The sequence below is a fragment of the Anolis sagrei genome, chromosome 1 (genome assembly GCF_037176765.1).
Source record: "Anolis sagrei isolate rAnoSag1 chromosome 1, rAnoSag1.mat, whole genome shotgun sequence".
Classification (NCBI taxonomy): domain Eukaryota; kingdom Metazoa; phylum Chordata; class Lepidosauria; order Squamata; family Dactyloidae; genus Anolis; species Anolis sagrei.
The window spans coordinates 201,740,234-201,761,890 of NC_090021.1; the positions used below are offsets into that span (position 1 = coordinate 201,740,234).

General features: G+C 42.5%; 1 protein-coding gene across 1 annotated transcript in view; it reads left to right on the top strand.

Moving 5' to 3' along the window:
• Positions 1–1,101: 1,101 nt before the first annotated feature.
• The window catches only part of ACVR1 (activin A receptor type 1), an 89,750-nt gene continuing 69,194 nt past the window's right edge, over positions 1,102–21,657 (top strand). Inside the window, exon 1 of the mRNA XM_060777269.2 lies at positions 1,102–1,392. Coding sequence (XP_060633252.2) covers positions 1,385–1,392 — 8 coding nt within the window. The 5' untranslated portion in view covers positions 1,102–1,384. The remainder of the gene's footprint in view (positions 1,393–21,657) is intronic.

Here is a 21,657-nt window from a genome sequence, read left to right on the forward strand (position 1 = left end):
ATCGAATTGGAAGAGACCACATGGGCCATCTAGTCCAACCCCCTGCCATGCAGGAAAAACACAAAGTGCCCCTGACAGTTGGCCATCCAACCTCTGTTTAAAAGTTTCCAAGGAAGGAGCTTTCACCACACTCTGAGGCAGAGAGTTCCACTGTTGAACAGCTTGTACAGTCAGGAAGGGTCCTTCTAGACAGGCCCTATATCCCAGGATCTGAACTCAGGTTTTCTGCTTTAAACTGAATTATCTGAGTCTGATAATCTGGGATAAACAGAAAACCTGGGATCGGATCTTGGGATATAGGGCCTGCCTGGAAGGGCCTGAATGTTCTTCCTAATGTTCTGCTGGAATGTCCTTTCCTGTAATTTGAGTTGCAATCATGAAGTTGTAATTTTGGTGAGACGCCAGTACTCTTTGGCAGAGAAGGCGAAAGATCTTGTGAAAGGTCAGCTCCCAAGACACCAAGGAGCACAATTTGAATTTTTAAAAAATCTGTTCTTGCTTTGAAAGTGTTATTTCCTGTGTAATTGTGTGAGGCTGACTTTGGAAGTAGTTGTTCTACTCCAGAAACTCCAGGTGTTCATTGAAAAAGTATAGCAAAATGTGCTGCGTGATGTCCCATGGAAACAAAGTTTTTGTAGTTGGATAAACTCCCCCCCCCCCAATGCTTTTATGAGAGAGGAAATGAGGAAATGACATTGACAACCCAGGAACAAAAGTCGTATTACATGTTTCCATGAGTGATGGCAGTCAAAGTGGTGTTAAACTGCATACATTCTACAGCAGGCCTGGGCAAACTTGGGCCCTCCAGATGTTTTGGAATACAGCGCCCACCATTCCTAACAGCCTGTTAGGAATGGTGGGAGCTGAAGTCCAAACATCTGGAGGGCCCAAGTTTGTGTAGTGGAGACACAGCTGGGATGAGAATCAGAGTATGTCCTGCAGGGGGCGCGCCAGAGCGCCTGGCTTTGCGCCGGGAGGAAATGATGCGCCTGCTGCTGCTGCCGCCGCCTGGTTAATTACAGCCCCAGACGCTCATTGGCGGAGCCGGGAGCGGCCATGTCTGCCTCCCTCTTTCTCTCCAATGCAGCTGGGGAGCCCCTCCTCCTCCTCCGCCTCCTCCTCCCTTTCCGAGGGAGAAGCCAGACCAGCCTCTGACCCCCTCCCTGCCTCCCTCCCTCTTCTCGCCTTCCTTCTCGCAGGAACTTTGCGCTCCGGCCAACTTCGCCTTGCAGCGGCTCCTTCCGTCTCCTTCCTTCCTTTCTTTCCAGCCGCAGAGCCGCCGCCAAGCCCATGGAGAGGCATTTTCTCCTCCTCCTCCTCCTCCTCTAGCTGCGCCTGGGGATCCCGCCCCTGCTCTGCCTTTGTCTGCGCTGCTGCTGCTGCTATGAGGAGGTAAGCTGGAGCGCCCCCCCTCCTCCCCAAATCTGGAGCCCAAAGGCAAAGCCTGCTCTCCTTCCCAGCCCTTCCTTCTCAGCCCTCTTCTTCCCAGCTTTTTCCTTCTCTTCGCTTCTTCCTTCTCTCCTTCCCAGCCCTTCCTTCCCGTCTCCTTCCCAGCATTTCCCCTTCCTTCCCAACCCTCCCCTTTCCAGTTTTTTCCATCTCTGGGCTCCTTCCTTCTCTCCTTCCCAAACCTTCTTTATCCTCTCTCCCCCAACACTTTTTCCTTTCCTTCCCAGACCTCTCTTTCCTAGCTTTTTCCTTCTCTCCTTCCTTTTCCTTCCCAGCTCTCTTCTTCCCAGCGTTTTCCTTCTCTGGGCTCGTTCTCTCCTTCCCAGACCTTCCTTCTTTACTCCTTCCTTTTCCTTCCCCGCTTTTTCCTTCTCTGGTCTCCTTCCTTCTCTCCTGGTCTCCTTCCCAGCACTTCCCCCTTTCCTTCCCAACCCTCTCCTTTCCAGCTTTTTCCATCTCTGAACTCCTGCCTTCTCCTTCCCAAACCTTCCTTCTCTCCCTCCCAACATTTTCCCCTTTCCTTCCCACCCCTCTCTTTCCCAGCTTTTTCCTTCTCTCGGCTCTTTCCTTCCATCTTTCCTTCCCTTTCCAGCTCTTTCCTTCTCTAGTCTCCTTCCTTCTCTCCTTCCCAGCCCTTCCTTCTTTTCTCCTTCCCAGTTCTCTTCTTCCCAACTTTTTCCTTCTCTGGGATCCTTCCTTCTCAACTTCCCAGCCCTTCCTTCTTCTTCCCTTCCCAGCCCTCTTCTTCCCAACCTTTTCCTTCTCTGGACTCTATTTCTCTTCTTCCCAACCCTTACTTCTTTCCCAGCCTTTTCCTTCTTTGGGCTCCTTTCTTCTCTCCTTCCCAAACCTTCCTTCTTTCTGTTCTTACCAGCCTGTCTTTCTCTCTCCTTCCCAGCCTTCTTTTCTCTCCTTTCTCTACTTCTCTTCTTTCAAGCCCTCCCTTCTCTCATTCTTTTCCAGACCTTTCTTCTCTTCTCTTCAGCCTTTTCTCCTCTCCTTTCCAGATCTTCCTTCCTTCTTGCCTTTCTTTTCCTTGTGAGGGAAGAAGGGGAAGCTATGCCAATCCCTCTTTATATGATCCATTGTTATATATATTTAAAAACAACTCAGTGCCTGCCTTTTCTGCAGTGATTGCTGTTTTGTCCCCAGCTCTGTCTATGGAGGCGTTTTTTGTTTTTGTGGGCGCGACTCTTTGGGAATCCTTCATTAAAAAATAAAATCTCTCTTTGGGCACATCTCTACTGTAGAATGAATGCAGACCGAAACCGCTTTAACTACAGTAGCTGAATGCTAGGGAATTCTGGGAGTTATTGTTTTCTCCTCTTTAGCAGAGAAGGCTGGAAACCTTGCAAAACTGTACCTTCTATGTTTTCCATAGCACTGAGTTAGTATATAGTTTGGTGTGGCGCCAGCACTCTTGGACAGAGAAGGCTTCCATGGCATAAAGTGGCATCAATCTGCTCTAACTCTATAGTGTAGATCAGGCATAGGCAAACTTTGGCCCTCCAGGAGTTCTAAAATTCAACTCCTAACAGCCGGCTGAGATTTCTGGGAGTTGAAGTCTAAAACAGTGGGTTGCGGTGAGTTTTCTGGGCTGTATAGCCCCCAGTGGTGCAGTGGGTGAAAGCGCTGAGCTGCTGAGCTTGTTGACCGAAATGTCACAGGTTCGAATCCGGGGAGCAGCGTGAGCTTCCACTGTCAGCCCCAGCTTCTGCCAACCTAGCAGTTTGAAAACGTGCAAATGACAGTAGATCATTAGGTACCGCTCTGGCGGGAAGGTAACAGCACTCCATGCAGTCATGCCAGCCACATGACCTTGGAGGTTTCTACGGACAATGCCGGCTCTTTGGCTTAGAAAGATGAGCACCACACCCCAGATTCGGACATGACTGGGCTTCATGTCAGGGGAAAACCTTTACCTATAGCCATGTTCCAGAAGCATTCTCTCCTGACGTTTTACCCTCATCTTATAATGGGAACATCCTCAGAAGCTGAGGGGTTTGTTGGAAACTCGGCAAGGTGGGAGAAAGAATTCTTGTCTGTTTGAGGCAAGTGTGAATGTTGCAATTGGCCACCTTGATTAGCATTGAAAGGCATTGTAGCTTCAACACCTAGCTGGTTGCTGCCCCCGAGGGTCCTTTATTAGGAGGTGTTAGCTGACCCTGAGTGATTATTGTCCGGAATTCCTTTGTTGTTTGAATCTTCCTCTTTATTTACTGTCCTGATTTTAGAGTTTTTAAAATACTGGTAGCTAGATTTTGTTCATTTTCATGGTTTCCTCCTTTTTGTTGAAATTGTCCACATACTTGTGGATTTCAGTGGCTTCCTTGTGTCATCTGACATGGTGGTTGTGAGAGTGGTCCGGCATTTATGTGTTCTCAAATAATATGCTGTGTCCAAGTTGGTTCATCAGGTGCTCTGCTATGGCTGACTTCCCTGGTTGAATGAGTCTGCAGTGCCTTTCATGTTCCTTGATTTGTGCTTGGGCAATTTTGTGTTTGGTGGTCCCTATGTAGACTTGTCCACAGCTGCATGGTATATGGTAGATTCCTGCAGAGGTGGGAGGATCCCTCTTGTCTAAAGTTTGGCCCTCCATTCCAAAACAACTGGAGGGCCAAAGTTTGCCCATGTCTGGTGTAGATACTCTCTTGTTTCCACCAGGAAGATCTATTCCAACTTTGGAAACTTGGCTGATTGAGGTGGAGCAAAGGCATCCTTTAATGATCTTGCCAAGCAAGGAGGGAGGGAAGAGAGGAAGGAAGGAGGAGGGAGGGAAGTAAATCTGTAAACTTTCCTCCTGACTTCCCTGCTGCTTCTGCTCCTCCTCCTCCTTTGGCTGGAGTCTTCACTAGCATCAAAGGCTGGAATGTGGGATTCATCTTGAGATGCCCACAGGGCAAGTGTGGTTACAGATGTTCCTCTTTCCCCTGCCAAGCCCGAAGCCCTTCCCCTCGTCTTCACTCTCTTAACTTCTGTGGAGGAGAGGCAGAAGAGGGAAGAGCTGGGAAAGGCAGAAATAAAGAGAAGCCATTTGATTTCAACACAGAAAGCCACTGGTTAATTTGGAAATAGGTAGCTTGGTCTCATCTCTGGCCTACGGCAGATGAGACCTATAGTGTACTGCAAGCCTTGGTGTTTTGGTTTTTGTTTTATTGTCCTTTATGGGTTTCTGTGATTTCTGGTTCAAGAAATACCCATATTTAATCAAGTCTAATGCCCGTTGAATCTAGTGCGTACCTCAAATTTCAAAACTTTGAAACCAAAAAAGTAATTGCTGCCAAATGTAATGCAAACTGGCAAAAATGGCACTCTTTGTAATTTGACCAAAAAAGGTGTGCATTACAGTTGCATGCTTATGATGGAGCCCTCAGTTAAACCACGAAGTTGCTGAACCTGCTGAACAAAAGGTTGGTGGTTCAAATCTGGGTAGCGGCGTGAGCTCTCACTGTTAGCCTCATCTTCTGCCAACCTAACAGTTGGAAAACATGCAAATATGAGTAGATCAGTAGGTACCACTTCAGTGGGAAGGTGACTGTACTGCATGCAGTCATGCTGGCCATATGACCTCTGAGGTGTCTATGGACAATGCCAGCTCTTCGACATAGAAATGGAGATGAGCACCACCCTCCAGATTCAGCCTTGTCTGGACTTAATGTCAAGGGGAAACCTTTACCTTTACGCTTATGATTCCTTCTTTAAAAACAAAAATGTTCGAACACCAAAGCTTCCAGCAATGGAAAGGAAAACCTTGGGGATCATTTGTGCTGTAGAACGAATCCAGGGAATCATGGGGGCTGTAGTTTTATAAGGCCTTAAGCGTTCTCTGACAGAGAATGGTGAAACCTTACCAAATTACAAATCCCAGGAGTGCATAACATTGAGCCATGGCAATTAAATGAGATATGATGTCCTCCAAATAGGAGCTTCTGAAAGAGCTTCCCTTTTTGCTTTGGCTCAGCACTAAGATTGCCATATTATGCGAATCTAGCGCACATCTTAATTCTGACACATCTTAATTTAGCCAAAAAAGGTGAGCGTTAGATTCGAGTAAATAGGGTACTTTGGCTACATCAAGAGCTTGGGCACTTGCTTGGCTGCCTTTCCATCATTTTTGTGGGGAATATGTTGAGGTGAAATGTTTTGTTCCATGAAGGCACACAGTTTTGGTCTTTTCAGGAGTTGTAGTTATGCACAGACTAATAGTGGAACAGATCTAGATGTTCTGTGACACTTGGCTGCATGTACACTGTAAATTCATGCAGTGTGACATCACTTTAACAGCCATGGCATAATGCTATGGAGCCTTGGGAGTTGCAGTTCTATGTGGTTTTGTTTGCCTTCTCTGCTGTTTCCTTACCAAACTACAACTTCCATGATTTCATAGCATTTAGCCATGACAGTAGGAGCCCCCGGTGGCGCAATGGGTGAAACCCTTGTGCCGGCAGGACTGCTGACCAATAGGTCAGCGGTTCGAATAAGGGGAGAGTGGGTTGAGCTCCCTCTGTCAGCTCCGGCTCCCCATGCGGGGACATGAGAGAAGCCTCCCACAAGGATGGTAAAACATCAAACATCTGGGCAACATCCTTGCAGACGGCCAATTTTCTCACACCAGAAGTGACTTGCAGTTTTTCAAGTCGCTCCTGACACAAAAAAAAGCCATGCCAGATGAAGTTGTGTGAAACATTGTTACCTCTGCAGTATAGATGCACCCTTGGACTTCATATGCTTCAGTTGTAAGAAATTTATTTTGGATTTAATTTTTTCACTCGGAGGGCATTGTTTTCTTTTCCCCTGGGGAGATGGGGCAGGGTATAAATAAAGATTATTATTATTATTTTCTGTCAACAAATATACAAACATTATTTGCCTACTTAGATATTTTTCATATACAAAGGAAAGTCACTCTAGGCACTTGTCCTTTGTACAGCCACACTTTGAATATTGTTGATTGGAAGAGTGCTTTCCCCCAGTCATTTACCTGTTGAAGTTGCAGCCTAAACCTAATGTAGGTATATTTGGCAGTGATATTAACACAGTAGCATCGGATTTCAGGCGCTATAGTCCAATTTGTCAGTTATGTTTCATGCTGACTTAAACAGACTATCGTCTACCAAAGTGACACAGCATGGAATTGCTTACCACATACTTATATAGCATTTCTGCCATCGTGTTCCAATATTTAAAAAGTTGTATCTGTACTGTTTGATCTTTGAAAGGTAATCTGCATTTTATTGCAAGTCTGTGCATTTTTAAAAACTGGCGATAATCTGTAAGCATAATGAAGGCAGACATGACATAGTTTGTTTTTCTGCATCATAAGTAGTCAGTCTTGAGTAATACAGGTTAGCCCTGTTTCCCGTGACAACTCCCTCATTAGCGTAAATGAAAACTGATGCCATAAATGGGACAGGCTTGTCTGTTCAGTACTGTTGACAGTTTCCCTTGCTCTCGCATCAGCGACCGTGGTCCAAAGTCTATTTCTTGGACTCTCTTTGTCTGTAGTAAATTCAGCTGTGTGGCAATATGATTTTTCAAGAAAACATGCATATCCATTTGTGGATTGTTGTTGGTAGACGGATCTCATCCTGAAATAGATAAGATAGTTTTGTACAACTGGAGATCACCTAGGAAATATGTGTTCTTCTTGCCCCACCTTTCAAAAGGTGTGAAAATCTGGAAGATTTAATCTGTCTGGAACGTGTGAATCTGTCTGGGAAATGGGTGGCCCTTTCATTCAACCCTAGCTGGCATCGCAGGCGAGGAAAGATAATTATGGGAACTGTCATATGGAAGGTCGTCGGTTTATCCTGTCAGACCTACCAAAGTAAACTGGTCATTTCAAAAAGAAATAGGGTGTTTGTGAGTTAGGACTGGTACCTCTTACGATTTCTTCTGACCGAAAGGTTGCAGGTTCAGATCCGGGGAGCGGGGTGAGCTCCCACTGTTAGCCCCAGCTTCTGCCAACCTAGCAGTTCGAAAGCATGTACGTGTGAGTAGATCAATAGGTACCGCTCTGGCGGGAAGGTAACAGCGCTCTATGAAGTCATGTTGGCCACATGACCTTGGAGGTGTCTACAGACAACGCTGGCTCTTCGGCTTAGGAACAGAGATGAGCACCAAACCCCAGAATCAGACACGACTAGACTTAATAGCAGGGGAGAACTTTTACCTTCTTCCATTTAAGCCAGGGGTCCTCAAACTAAGGCCCGGGGGCCGGATATGGCCTCCACGGTCATTTACCCGGCCCTCGCTCAGGGTCAACCTAAGTCTGAAATGACGTGAAAGCACACAACAACAACAATCCTATCTCATCAGCCAAAAGCAGGCCCACACTTCCCATTCAAATATTTATAACTTTATATTTGTTAAATTGTTTTTCATTTTAATTATTGTATTGTTTTTAAATGTTTTTTGCACTACAAATAAGATATATGCAGTGTGCATAGTAATTCATTCAAGTTTTTTTCAAATTATAATCTGGCCCTCCAACAGTTTGAGGGACTGTGACCCGGCCCTCTGTTTAGAAAGTTTGAGGACCCCTGATTTAAGCCTTATAAAAGTGAAGAGAATTACAGGTTTGTTTCAGCTGGGCTTGTAGACAAGAACATCTTGATGGATTTTCTTGCCCTGTTGATTAAATCTGTACCACTTCTCTTTTGACATTCCTGCTCTGTGCTCTCAAGTTATTGCTGATTTAGGATGATCCTTTCATAGGCAAGAATTACTTAGAGGAAGATTACCATTGACTTCCTCAAAACTGGGTGACTGTAAAACACACATGTGTTTCCATGGCTAAGAGGTGCTTTGAAACCTGGTCTTCCAAAACCCAACACTTGAACCACTACACCATGTTGACTCTAAAGTAAAGGTTTCCCCTTAACATTAAGTCTACTTGATCTGACTCTGGGGGTTGGTGCTCATCTCAATTTCTAAGCCGAAGAGCCGGTGTTGTGCATAGACGCCTCCAAGGTCATGTGGCCAGCACGACTTTATGGAGCGCCGTTACCTATTGATCTCACATTTGCATGTTTTCGAACTGCCAGGTTGGCAGAAGCTGGGGCTAACAGCAGGAGCTCACCCCATCCCACAGCTTTGAACTGCCAATCTTTGTGTCAGCAAATTTGGCAGCTTAGCGGTTTAACCTGCTGCGCCACCATTGCCCAACTCTGCTATGCTATTAATGTTGACTCTACTATGCTATTAATGGCTCGCAAATATTATCTTCTATAAAGGACCTGCTTCTACTGTGAATAAACAGTATCGGAGTTGCTTGCTAGATAAAAGGAACCTGAGACTCTTTTTCGTTTGTAGAAACACAGCAGCCATGTGTCAGCAGACATAATGCAGAGCTTTTAACACTATGCCAGTGATACTTTTTTGTTACACAGCATGTGTAGTGGCCATCACTTCCTTCAGAAAAACTCTGTGTGTTTTACAGCTGAAAATATTTAGTTCATAGGCTAGACATGGACCTTCCAACTGAAATTATTCTGAGTGCAGTGTATTCACTTACTGGCATATTCTAGATGGCTTTCAGTGGATTGTACTTACATTGTTGAGATACTGCATTTCCCCAGTACTGGACATGCTGTATTTTAAAGCCTGGGCAGTGCAATGTATGTGGCGTCTAAAGTGATGATGAATGCATAGTCACAAAGAGTGTGATACAGCAAATTGTGGACTAGGGAGTGGGAAACTGGTCCATTAATATGATTTGCATTTTTGTGGAGTTGTGACAGATTTAGTGCCTTAGCATGCATGTGCAATATAAATTATGACTTTAAGCCATCTGCAGATGTTTTGAGTTGCAGCTTTGTTGATAATGTTGGCTAGGAATTGTAGTCCAAGACAAGGAAAGTGAAATCTTTAGGCTTCTGATGTCTACCTAAGTATGAGTCTGAAACATTTTAGAATTTATGAAACATGTGGTTATATCTCCTTCCTAAAACTGAATTGAATAGCTCTTTGTGTTGATATTCTAGTGTGAAAAGATGTGCTTTGACAGAATTCACTGCTTCCCAGGAAGTGTACATGAATAGGCAAAGAAAGCTATACTAGAGTAGATCCATATGGCCATCTAAACTTTCTTTCTCTTACATGGGACATGTTGAGACACTACCGGCAGCTGGCCAAAAAATTGGATTTTGGAAGGGTCTATGTTATTTAAAAGTCAAATGTTTGTGTACCAGGGGTCTCATCTGTTTTGATTTAAGTGCAGCCACAGGATGCAACTGTTTGGAAAACTTCTATGAATTAAAAGTCTTTCTTTTGGCACACTGATTATTTTGGAGAAGGTATATCCTTAGTCCTAGTGTGAATTGATGCAGCTTGTTTGCCTTAGGAAGGAGGCAGACACATGCAGGCTTTTCAGGCGGCTGTCATATGCATTTGTGGTCCTATGAATTAGTCCATATTTGAAGATTATTCTCTGAGCTTTAATTTGGAGCAGGGCACTTCAATCCATATCTGAAATACTTGGAGAACATTGCACATGTGAATTGAAATGGCTGTGTACAAATCCTCCTCTCATTAAAATAAATTAGCCTGGAATCCCCCCTCCCTTGTCAATCATTGCTGTCACATGATCCACTAGGAAACCACACAGAGATTGTGTAGCTAACAGGCTGTGAAACGAATGCTGAAAATCTCAAATGTACTTTTTGGACAAATCAAATGAAAAGAGCAGTTTATAAAAGGGTAGATGTGTAGGGTTCCTCCCGCAAAGCAGAGAGTTCTGTGGCAGTGGTCCTTGTAATATGAATACTTTTCCTCAAATATGGTGTTTCATGGACACTAAGCTTTGAAAGGTTTGATCTTTAAATGCCAGGTACAGGCTACTTCTCCACTACCTTCAGTGTATTCTTGAATCTGGGGCTAAGAATTTCCAGATCATTGATTGATACCCACATTTTTGGATTTTTTTTCAGGGGTTTCTTTGTTGCAATTTTTAAACCTATCTTGCAGAGATAAGCCCATTCTTAAAAGTTGCTACCTTTACATTGAACTCTCTTAGCAAAAATAATGTGAATGGGCCTTAGGGTTCTACAGACATGAACAATATCAGCTCACTAGGGTTCTTTTGGAGTTCCTCTTCTGATGTACTTTCCTTCCTCTGGTTATCCTCCTTAATGTATAAGCCAGTGTCTGTACCCAGCCAGAGGGGTCTTCCTTTGCCAACAATCTCACCTTTTTTTGAAAAGTGGAAATCTCCAGAACATTTTGGAGATTTTATGATCTTTGGAAAGGAATGAACTTGTTAATATTCATAACCTTTTGAAAAATGATGCCATAACCTCTTGGTAAAAACATGACTTGTTAAAGTCATAACCTTTTGGGAAAATAGCATTCATGTTTCTCAGATGTGTATCCTAAATATCTCTTTGAACTGTCAGGGACAAAGAGATGCCAATGCATATATATATATATATATATATATATATATATATATATATATATTATATGTTCAGCAGAGTTTCGGAAGTGTTCCTTTTAGTTGCCCCCAAAAAATCAACTCTCTTTTAAAATATACAGTAGTGTCCTGCTTATCCAACCTTTGCTCATCCAATGTTCTGTATTATCCAACGCAGTCTGCATCCTGCCCGGATCTACAGCTGTTTCAATACGTTGCAATGTTTTGATGCTAAATTCATAAATACAGTAATTACTACATAACATTATTGTGTATTGAATGGCTTTTTCTGTTGGTTTGTTGTAAAATATGTTTTGGTGCTTAATTTGTAAAATCATAATGTAATTTAATATTTAATAGGCTTTTCCTTAATCTCTCCTTATTATCTAACATTTTTGCTTATCCAATGTTCTGCCAGCCCATTTATGTTGTATAAGCGAGACTCTACTGCATTTGCCTTTAAATCATGCTCTCAAGGGATAAAAATAAGTAGACTTCTTTTTAAAAGTATACATAGCTGGTTTATTCACAAACTTCATGTATTCAGCATATAGGTACTTTGCATATCAATCCAGTTACAAATAAAATTTGAAGTAGTTTCTCTGTGTAGATAACACAGGGCATTGTTCTTAGACTCAATAGTCCAAAGCACCTCTGTCTAATAGAGTCTGTGTCTACTCTTAAAGTCCAATGAAGTTTCTAAGCCTACTTCTCTACTGAAGTCCTAAATGTTCTAAAATGGAGTCAAAGCCCTGAAAAAGCCCAGGCCTGATCACATGGTCTGTAGCCCCTCCCACAACAGAGTTAAAGTAAAATTGCAAACCAGTACACATATACAATACAGTAAGTAATTATATACATAACAAATTTGCCTTTGCCTTTATCCTTGCCAATAGCATTTGCTGCCAGTCCTTCTGGCCAGGAATCTCCTTGTGTTCTCCTTGTGATGGTCTGTGGGAAACCTATCTGGGAATGGGATCACCTCTAGAACGCCCGCAAGCTTATTTCTCTCGTGTAGTATTCAGGTACATTTGTGGTGTACACTTGTTTAAGACTGTATGACCGTTGATTTCATTGATTCTTTCATGGACTTCTCATTGTCAGTCTCTTAAGTAGCCTTGCTCAACTATTGAATGCTGAAGCAAAGTTTTAAAAATACATGTGCTGCTTATTAGGAGTTGCTGGGGCAATTCCTTGGATTCAGCGGAAGGTTAAAGGAAAACTAAAAACATAGCAAGCAGCTAAAATCACAGCAAATGGTTCCTGAGGGAGGCTAAAACAAATCAAAGTTGTGTAAGTTTTCATTAAATTTTGGTGTTAGCCATTTACATGCTGTTTTACAGAAGCTGTGCCATAGAAAACTGATTTTTTAAACCAGATGATAAGGAAATCTAGTTGAGTGTGTCTTTGCCGAAATGTATTTAATTCCTCTTTTCAAAAAGATGGTTGGTGGCTTTTGATGTGCTCAGCACTTGGTGAAGGTGATGTCAGGCAGATCTGTTGCTGACTCAGTTCTTGTTGGAAAAAAATCTTGAGAGGTGATACAGGAATTGTTTTTGAGGCATGAGGTCTCTTAATTCCTTCCTTGTATTGACTGAAACCCCTTTCTAGACCGCAAAGCTTTAGTGTCTGAGGCATTTCACTCTAGAGGAGAATGGTGTTGCTCATATTGGTCATATAGGTCAAACAAGCTAAGCCTTCTAGATGTTGGATTGAAATTCCCAGTTGCCCTTGTTGGCATGATCAGTGGCGAGGAATGCTGGGAATTCCAGTTCGGCAACATCTGGAAAACTCCTTGATTCTCAACCAGTTGTAATAGACTCTAAAGCATGAGGCACTGATTGAGGAACTGTGTAAACTGTCTTACACAGAGCAGCATTAGGAACCCAATAAGGAAGTAACATTTAAACCGAGTTGTCCATAAATGCCTGTTGTGTTTGCAGAAATTACCCTTAAGAGGCTGTGGATATCCTTTTCGACCTTCCAGATCAGGTCTTGCATCTTCACCCATTTATGTGTCCTCTGTGTTTTCTTCATTTTCAGCCGGTGAAACTTGCCTTATTCAACATTGAGAAGTACTACTAAGATGTTTGGTAGTTTTTGGGTTGTTTTTTGATCTCTCTTACTCTGTGTTTCATTCACAATATGTTTCACATGTTGGGTCTGTTTCACTCACAATATGTTGACTGCCAGAAAATTACATATGCTTCTGCTGATAGAGTAACTTGCTGAATTTCTGGCTCAGTTTACTTTGTTTTGAGTTGTCCTGTATGCCATTTTGGCAGAAGACTGCAAAGGCACCTCACTAAAGAAAGAGATCCCACAAAAGTTTTTAAAAGGCTGCCAAAATCCTGGCTTGATGCGTGTGTATTGTGTATGTACATGCTTCAAGACACGCGTGGAGCAATGGTGACCTCATGAAGTTCATAGAGTTTTCTTAGCCATGGAATATTCAGAGCTGGACTGCAATTCTGGAGAGCAGGATTCAGTTGCTTACTTGGCCATGGAAACTCACAGGGTGGTAAATGCAAAATTACAGACTCTCTGCCTCAGAAAACCCCAGGATAGGTTTTCTTTTGGGTCTTTATAAGTTGTAAATGACTTGAAGGCACACAACAACAACAAGGCCACTGATAACACTATGTAACATGATTTTTGTTCTGGAGTTATAAATGTAATTCCCTAATTGGTTCTATCATAAAGACATGGGAAAAGTTTATTAACTGCGTTTTTGTGAGACCCCCTGCAGCACATTTTACTATAGTTTTTCAATAAATATCTAACAGAGTCTCAACCAATTCAATATAGTTTGTGGCAGTCAGAAAAATGAAGTTTCTGGAGTATAATTACTACTTTCAATGTACTGCAAGTACTGCACAATTAAACAGAAATAACACTTTCAAACTAGGAACAGAAACATTTTTGAATTTGTTACATTGTGTACATCTGCCTTTAAAAATGACCGAGAATGTAGCCCAGAATGTGGTGGTAGCAACAATTGCTCAATATTTAAAAATCATTTCAGAAGTGACTTGAGAAACTGCAAGTTGCTCCTGGTGTGAGAGAATTGGCCATCTGCAAGAGCGTTGCCCACGAGATGACCGGATGGGAGGCTTCTCTCATGTTTCCACATGGGAAGTTGAAGCTGACAGATGGGAGCTCTCCCCATCTCATGATTTCGAACCATGAACCTTCAGGTCAGCAGTTCATCCGGCACAATGGTTTAATCCATTGTGCCACTGTGGCTCCTTTTGATTGCTCGGCTGAAGCACTGGCATCATGATATCATGTTGGTCTTCTTTAAATGGCTTGATATCTCACAATCTTCAGAATTTCTTTTTCTGGTACTAGGGAACCATAACTCAGGGGATGGTCTTCTCCAAGCTGTCCACACATGTGTCAGTTGTAGTATTTTGAGTAGAGAAAACTTTCCCTAGGAAGAGTAACTGACACCAATGCTGCATTCCTTTCAGCCAGTCTTTTTGTATTGTATCTGCTACTTCCTTTGTTTTATGCTGATGTGCTTTTATTATATTTGTACATGTCCTTAGTATCAGCCAGACTGAAGGACATTTTAAAAGCGTTTCAATAAATAAATGTAACTCAAGCTTTGCAATAACTGAGAGGAACCATCTAAGCTCAAAGGGTGCCATTAATCACTGGAAACCGGATGGAGCAATCTCATTTTCAGTAGTCATTCAAAGGCTGGTAGTGAGGAAACCAACCTGACCTGCCTGGAGGGAAGTCCCAAAACTTGGGTCCTTTTAAACGAAAGTTGCCAACTTCCATACACTTCTGGGAATTTCTTGTAGGCTACGCGATTTGTATTAATTATTGTAGTTTAAAAAGATTTTTAATACAAAGGCTGACTGTGATTCAGTAGCATTTTCATGTGTTAAATCAGATACATTTTGAAAAATATATCATGAATGTACATTGGACTGTGATGTGCTGACTTCTGACTTGAACATTTGGTTGACCAAAGCAGTCCCCCTCTCTCCTTGACTGTGACAGTGTAGCACAGACGTGGGGAAACTTCGACCCTCCAGGTGTTTTGGACTTCAACTCCCAGAGTTCCTAACAGCCTCTGGCCTTTTCCTTTTAAGCTACTGAGGGGGGAAAGGAAGGGGCCTGAGGTTGTTAGGAATGGTGGGAGTTGAAGTCCGAAACACCTGGAGGGTCAGAGTTTGCCCATGCCCGGTGTAGCACTTCTGGTGCCTGCTATTACTGTCTGCTCTGCTTGTCCATCTTTCTTCATCGGGATGTATTTAAAAGTAATTATTTTCCAAGAAGAACAGCAGCTTTTGAACTTCATCATCATTACAAGAGCTCTTTATGTAGAGAATCAATAGTTCCAACGTCTTGCCCTTAAAGTGTCTTTGTTCTTTAATTTCAGATTTCACCCCTTTGGTGTTAATTACTTCATTGGTCACCAGATCATCACAGTCAGTCTTGAACAAAATAACCCCGAGATCGGATTGTATAATGGTAGTATTCATACTCTGGGTTTACAACCCTTATCTCTCAAATAAATGAGAAAATTTTAATCCCAAAGAGCACAGGTCTGTGGACTGAATAAATTATACATGGTAAACATATATTTGTAATTTTTCTGTCTTCCACAATTACGTTGTGTTGGATTGATGTATTATCCTCGTGTAGCTGTTCATTGGATGGGGCAAGGAGCTGCAAATACACTTGGGTTTTCTCACCTGCTTCCTCTAAGTCAGTGGTTCCCAGCCTGTGATGCGTGGATCACCAGTGGTCCTCAAGAACAAAAATATGGCCCATGGTCTCGCCATTACTACACCATTGCCTCAAAACCACGTGATAATGAGAGAGACTGGTTTCACGAAACCCTCTTATAGTGCCGAGGCAACGGGGATGTTGGGAGGGGAGAGGCTGACTACCCACGAAAGATTACTACTACCACATCAGCTCTAGATTATTAAATATGGTTTTCTGTGGGCGAGCAGATGGAGACTACTGGATGGCATATATTTTGTATCAGAAACTAGAGCAGATGTGGTCTATCCAATGCAGTTTTCTGAATCAGCACCCCAAATAACCAAACCAAATCTAAAGTTGACCAAAAACTGATTTGTAAACTTTTTGATACTAATGTTGGAGAATGGTCCCTGGTCAAAGTGGTCCCTGGTCAAAAAAAGATTGGGAACCACTTCTCTAAGTAGTACTCAACATGAAGATTGCAGCATTATATAGATCATTGGTAGGAATTTTGGCTTGCTATGTGTTGTTGGATTGAAACTCCCAGCAATCCTAGACTGTGTAGCCAATGGAGAGAAACGCTGGTTCAGTATCATCTGGAGCTCGACATGATTTGAGCCCTGTTGTAGATTCTTGCAACTATTTTGCTAGATTATTTTGTTTCAGCTAATAATGAAATAAGTTCGGGTGAAAAGCAAGTTGTTCTCAAAGGCAAGGAAGCAATGATGCCGGAAGTTGACTTGGCATCCATTTTATCAGAGCAGGAAATGGATTTAGGGTTTTGATCTATTGAAGTGACTGCTGAGTTGGAAGGAAAAACAAAGGGTGAATGCTGGTATACCCCAGGTAACAAAATAGATGTGTTCCTGAGCATTATATTATCAGAAAATATGGCACCAGAGGCAGAAATAGCATTGTAAGAATAGGGATAACTTCCTACACCACTAAAAAGAGAGTAGCTTAACATGTTTTAGTAAAGTGTTCGTTCAAATTCGCAATATGGACAAATAACATAAAATAACCAAGTCACGCAGTGGCGCAGTGGGTTAAACCCCTGTGCCGGCAGGACTGAAGACCGATAGGTTGTAGGTTCAAATCCAGGGAGAGCGTGGATGAGCACCCTCTATCAGCTCCAGCTCCTCATGCGGAGACCTGAGAGAAGTCTTGCACAAGGATGGTACAATATCAAAACATCCAGGCGTTCCCCTTAGCAACATCCTTGCAGATGGCCAATTCTCTCACACCAGAAGCAACTTGCAGTTTCTCAAGTCGCTCCTGACACAACAAAAAAAAGGGCATTGCAAAAGTAAAGAAAAAAAAACATTTTGAACCTTCTCAAGATCACACAACAGCTTCTTCCAAATGCATCCGATCCCGTTTTTAAAATTAGACCAATCTTCACTTTTCTTATGATTTCCATTTTGGTGACCCTATTTACAGACCTCTGCTTCTTTTCTGTGCCAGTGTAGTTAAGGAAGGACATTAATTGCTTTCCTTGCCATTTTGCCATTCACACATGCTCAGTAAGGATTGTGGGAACTGTTTATTGTGTCTGTTGCATGCACACTTAGCAATAGTAGGATTAGCTAGAGCGGAAACCCATTCTTCCCAGCTTTCAGATTGTAGATTTTTGAGTCCGACATGCTCCTCAAAACCACTGTTTCTCCATCCCTCCTTTACCATCACCCTAATGCCGATGCTGTTGAAATAATTACCACCAAGACAGAGGACAAAGTGGAAAAGCAAGATCTAATGACATAAAAACACTTTGTAAAAAGGGGACTTTTTATCAGAGACTTTGTCAACCTAAGTAGGCTGTGATGATTATCTTTTGGCTTGCTGTATTTAAAAAGCCACCTTGGTGCATGTAAGCGTTATCAATGACAATGCTTTATTGTTCCCCTGTTCTAGCATATTCTTTCTTTCATTTTAAGCCCCCCTTTCAAGTTGGTGACTAATAAACAGCGTGTTGGGCTTATTTGCTCCTCTGGCTGCTGGAATTTAAGAGCAGTCAGTTTGAATCGAGCTAATCAGCAGGAATTGGCACTGAGCAGTATTTTCACACACTGCAGGGCAGGAACACCAGCCTTGGCTCAATCAGTTGCTGGAATTACGCTGGAGGAAAATGGTGAATGGATTTTTTGACCTGTTCTCATCTTTAAAAAAAAAGAAATTCAAAGTCCAAACAGGAGCTCCTTTGCTTCCAAATAATGTTGAAAATTAGGAGATTCCTGCCCCATCCGTTTTGCTCGTGGGACTGAAAAGTGAAAACTTTCCACCCAGGAATGAGTAAACTCGCCTCTCTATGAAACTTCTGCATATTTTATGACTTTTTTCTGTGCCATGTTATAATCTGCTCAATAAATTTGTGTTTTACTTTTTGCCACAGCTGGAAAAGGGACTTGCTGTGCAGAGCCATGCTGAAAGAGTTCAGTTTATGAAAAAGCCTAATGAATGTGGGTGAGAGGAACACACATCGCTTTTGGATTCTTACGTGTTTAGTCATTGCAACTTGGTGATCAGGGGTTACCAGTGTGTTCCTCCTTATTTTCTTTTTAAAAAATATAGTCTAATCTTTAATCTTGTAGCTGGGATGGAGAAGGGGGGCCAAAGTGTGATCCATGGGGGTTTCATGGTCCCCCCAGGGGTCCAAATGCCCCTCAATTCACTTGGATTGCCCCCAAAAATACTCCAGAGGAATGGACGGTACTTCCGTCATGTTTTGTGGGGTAAAAATAACTTTTCAGAGTTAATATATTTGACCTGAAATGGTCCAAATTGCTCATTGGGGGTTTGAGGTGATTTTGCCATCTCTCAGGAGATGCCCTTTTTGATACCTCAGAAATATGACAATCCACTATGTGGGTATGCAAAAATTTAGGGGCAAATCTTTTATATATTTAGTTGTTTGTTTGTTTATTGGGGAGAGTAGATGTGACCCTCCAAGTTGTCCTAGGGCAATGTTTCTCAACCTGGAGGTCGGGACTCCTGAGGTATTTTTTTTGGTGGTGGTGGTGGGGGGGGGGCTACAGAGAGATTGCCATAGACCATCAGAAAACATATATTTCTGATGGTCTTAGGAATTCCTTTGGCAGAGAAGACTGAAGATCTCTCCACCTGTCCTTCTCTTCCTTTTTGGAAACAGACGGCAAATCCTCCCACCAAAGCCCTCCTCTGCTGCAATTGTCCGGTCTTTCAGGCAAGGGGAGGGCTGTTTCTGAGACTCCCAAGTGGGAAGGGGAGAGCAGGTGTGCTCAGTGCATGGCAGCATGGTGCACATGTGTGAATGAGGGAGAGCATGCAAAGTTGGAAGGTGGCTTGCACCAGCAAGTCCCTTCAAGGCATGGGGGTTCTGTGTGGGAAGTTTGGCCCAATTTTATCGTTGGTGGGGTTCAGAATCCTCTTTGATTGTAGGTGAACTATAAATCCCAGCAACTACAATTCTCAAATGTCAAGGTCTGTGTTCCCCAAACTTCACCAGTGTTCCAATTTCAGCATATTGAGTATTTGTGCCAAGTTTGGTCCAGATCTATCATTGTTTGAGTCCACAGTACTCTCTGGATATAGGTGAACTATAACTCCAAAACTCAAGGTCAGTGCCCACCAAACCCTTCCAGTATTTTCTGTCGGTCATGGGACTTCTGTGTGCCAAGTTTGGTTCAATTCCATCATTGGTGTCGTTCAGATTGCTCTTTGATTGTAGGTGAACTATAAATCTCAGGATCTACAACTCTCAACGACAAAATCAATCCCCCCCACAACCCCACCAGTATTCAAATTTAGGGCGTATTGGATATTTGTGTCAAATTGGTCCAGTGATTGAAAAAAACATCCTGCATATCAGATATTTACATTGCAATTCATAACAGTAGCAAAATTACAGTTATGAAGTAGCAAAAAAAATAATTTTATGGCTGAGGGACTGTATTAAGGGATTGCAGCATTAGGAATGTTGAGAATCACTGTCCTAGGGGCCTCACGAGGACCCCCTGCCTTTCACCATTGCCCATGATTGTTTTAGAAACATCTGTTGAAGATGAGGCAAAATTTCCTTGTTCTTTTTTATTAAATGCTCAAAACTACTGCTTGAAAGCATGGCAGATTGAGCCATTGCCCTTGCTGCAAGCCCATAGTCTCAGTGAGCATAAAAATGTCAAAAGATGGGGAAACAAGATACTTCCTATATAACAGGAATGGGAATCATGCACCCCTCTGAATGTTGTCATTGAATTGCTCTTTTTCAGCAGCCCTAGGGTGCCTCACCACCAGAATTAATGCAGTTTGACACGACTTTAGCGTGGCTCAATGTTTTGGAATCGTGAGAATTGTAGCTTTGTGAGGCACTGTTTGGAAGAAAATGCTTAAAACGATGTTATAATATATTTGCAAATTTTGCAGTGCTGGAAAAATGGTAAGGTAATAAATAGTAGTAGACTTTGTTGTGAGCAGAATGTAGTTGCTGTTGATAGGTCTGGGTTAGCTTGTGCAGTTGGTTTAATACAGCAGAGGACACAGGAACTTTTATTAAGGTATCCAAAACAAAGTCTGGCTATTTTACAGAGACTATAATGAGACTCCGTAACACTCATCCCTAATAAGACTCTTATGAATTGTGCTTGATATGTATTGTGTCAGAATCATAGCCAATGCATTTAAAGATGAGGCAGGGGAAACAATCAAAGTTTGGATCTTCTGGAGTTAGCAGTTCTTGCATCTGCTGGGAATGTGTTTTTGATTTATGGAGCTGGGGAAGTGTGTGTCAATTCCTCTAAAAGGTTGAGATGCAAAGGATGATCTTCACACATTTGCAAGTGCTGACATTTGTGTGGCAAAAATGACTTAACAGGGTAGGACCACATCAAAGAAATTGGTAAGCGGAGGAGGCGATCGCAACAGGAGAATTGATGGCTCTGTGTTGTAATCCACATTTTGATTTTGGTTGCGCACTGGCACGGATGGGGTGCTTATGTCATACTCGTGGCTTTGAATTTTGGGGTGGGTAATATCTTGTGCAGAGAGGGTTGAAAGCCACAATGCAGGCTGAGAGCGTGCTGAGGCATCCTTGTTACAAACAAAGACATGTTTTAACATTGGTGTTTTCTAATTGTACTTGCATATGGCTGAGTGGCTGGTGAGAACAGGCCCTTAGGCCTTGTCTGAGTTGCAGCTATAACTGAGTCATGAGATCAAGTTTCAACACAGCTGTCTGCCCCCCTGACCAAGCTGCTGCTCTGCTGAAATCCAAAGTAGCCTTTATGCAAGTCTCCTTCTCTTTGCTATGCCTCCTTTCTTGTTCATTCTGGATGTGGGACTCCGTTGCATTGTGTCTGCAACACCCACCCTGTGTTTCCATAGTATGTAATTTTCAGCTGTATCCTTTAATACAGGTTTACGGCTTGTAAAAGTTAATGGGAACTTTGTCAGAGCAGATCAAAAGTTGTATTGGGCATTTTGTCTTTGAACTCTCCCATCATCTATCGTGTTAAAAGGCTACCCCACAAACCACCTGCATACAGAAGAGATAATTGCTCTTCCTGAATTACTGTGTTTTGTTAATACTGAGAAACACCTTTTCAAAATGGAAAATATGGCTTCGTCCATAATTAACTCACAATTTGAACATTTAAGTTACTTGTGGGTTTGGTTCTCCAACCAACCCCTGATACCAAAATCTGTGAATACTCAGATTTCATTATATAATAATATGAAGAGAAACAACTGGAAAAGCTGACACAATACAAGGATTTAAAGATCGAACTGTAAAGACTCTGGCACAAGCCAGTAAAGGTGGTTCCAGTGGTGATCGGCACACTAGGTGCCGTGCCTAAAGACCTTGGCCTGCACTTAAACACAATCAGCACTGATAAAATTGCCATCTGTCAGCTGCAAAAGGCCACCCTATTGGCATCTGCATGCATTATTCGCTGATAACATCACACAGTCGTAGACACTTGGGAAGTGTCTGACGTGTGATTCAGTACAACAGCCAGCAGAGTGACCTTGTTTGTTGAGTACACATATAACATACAACAGGTAAAAATGGTACAAAGTATAAAACAAGTCACATA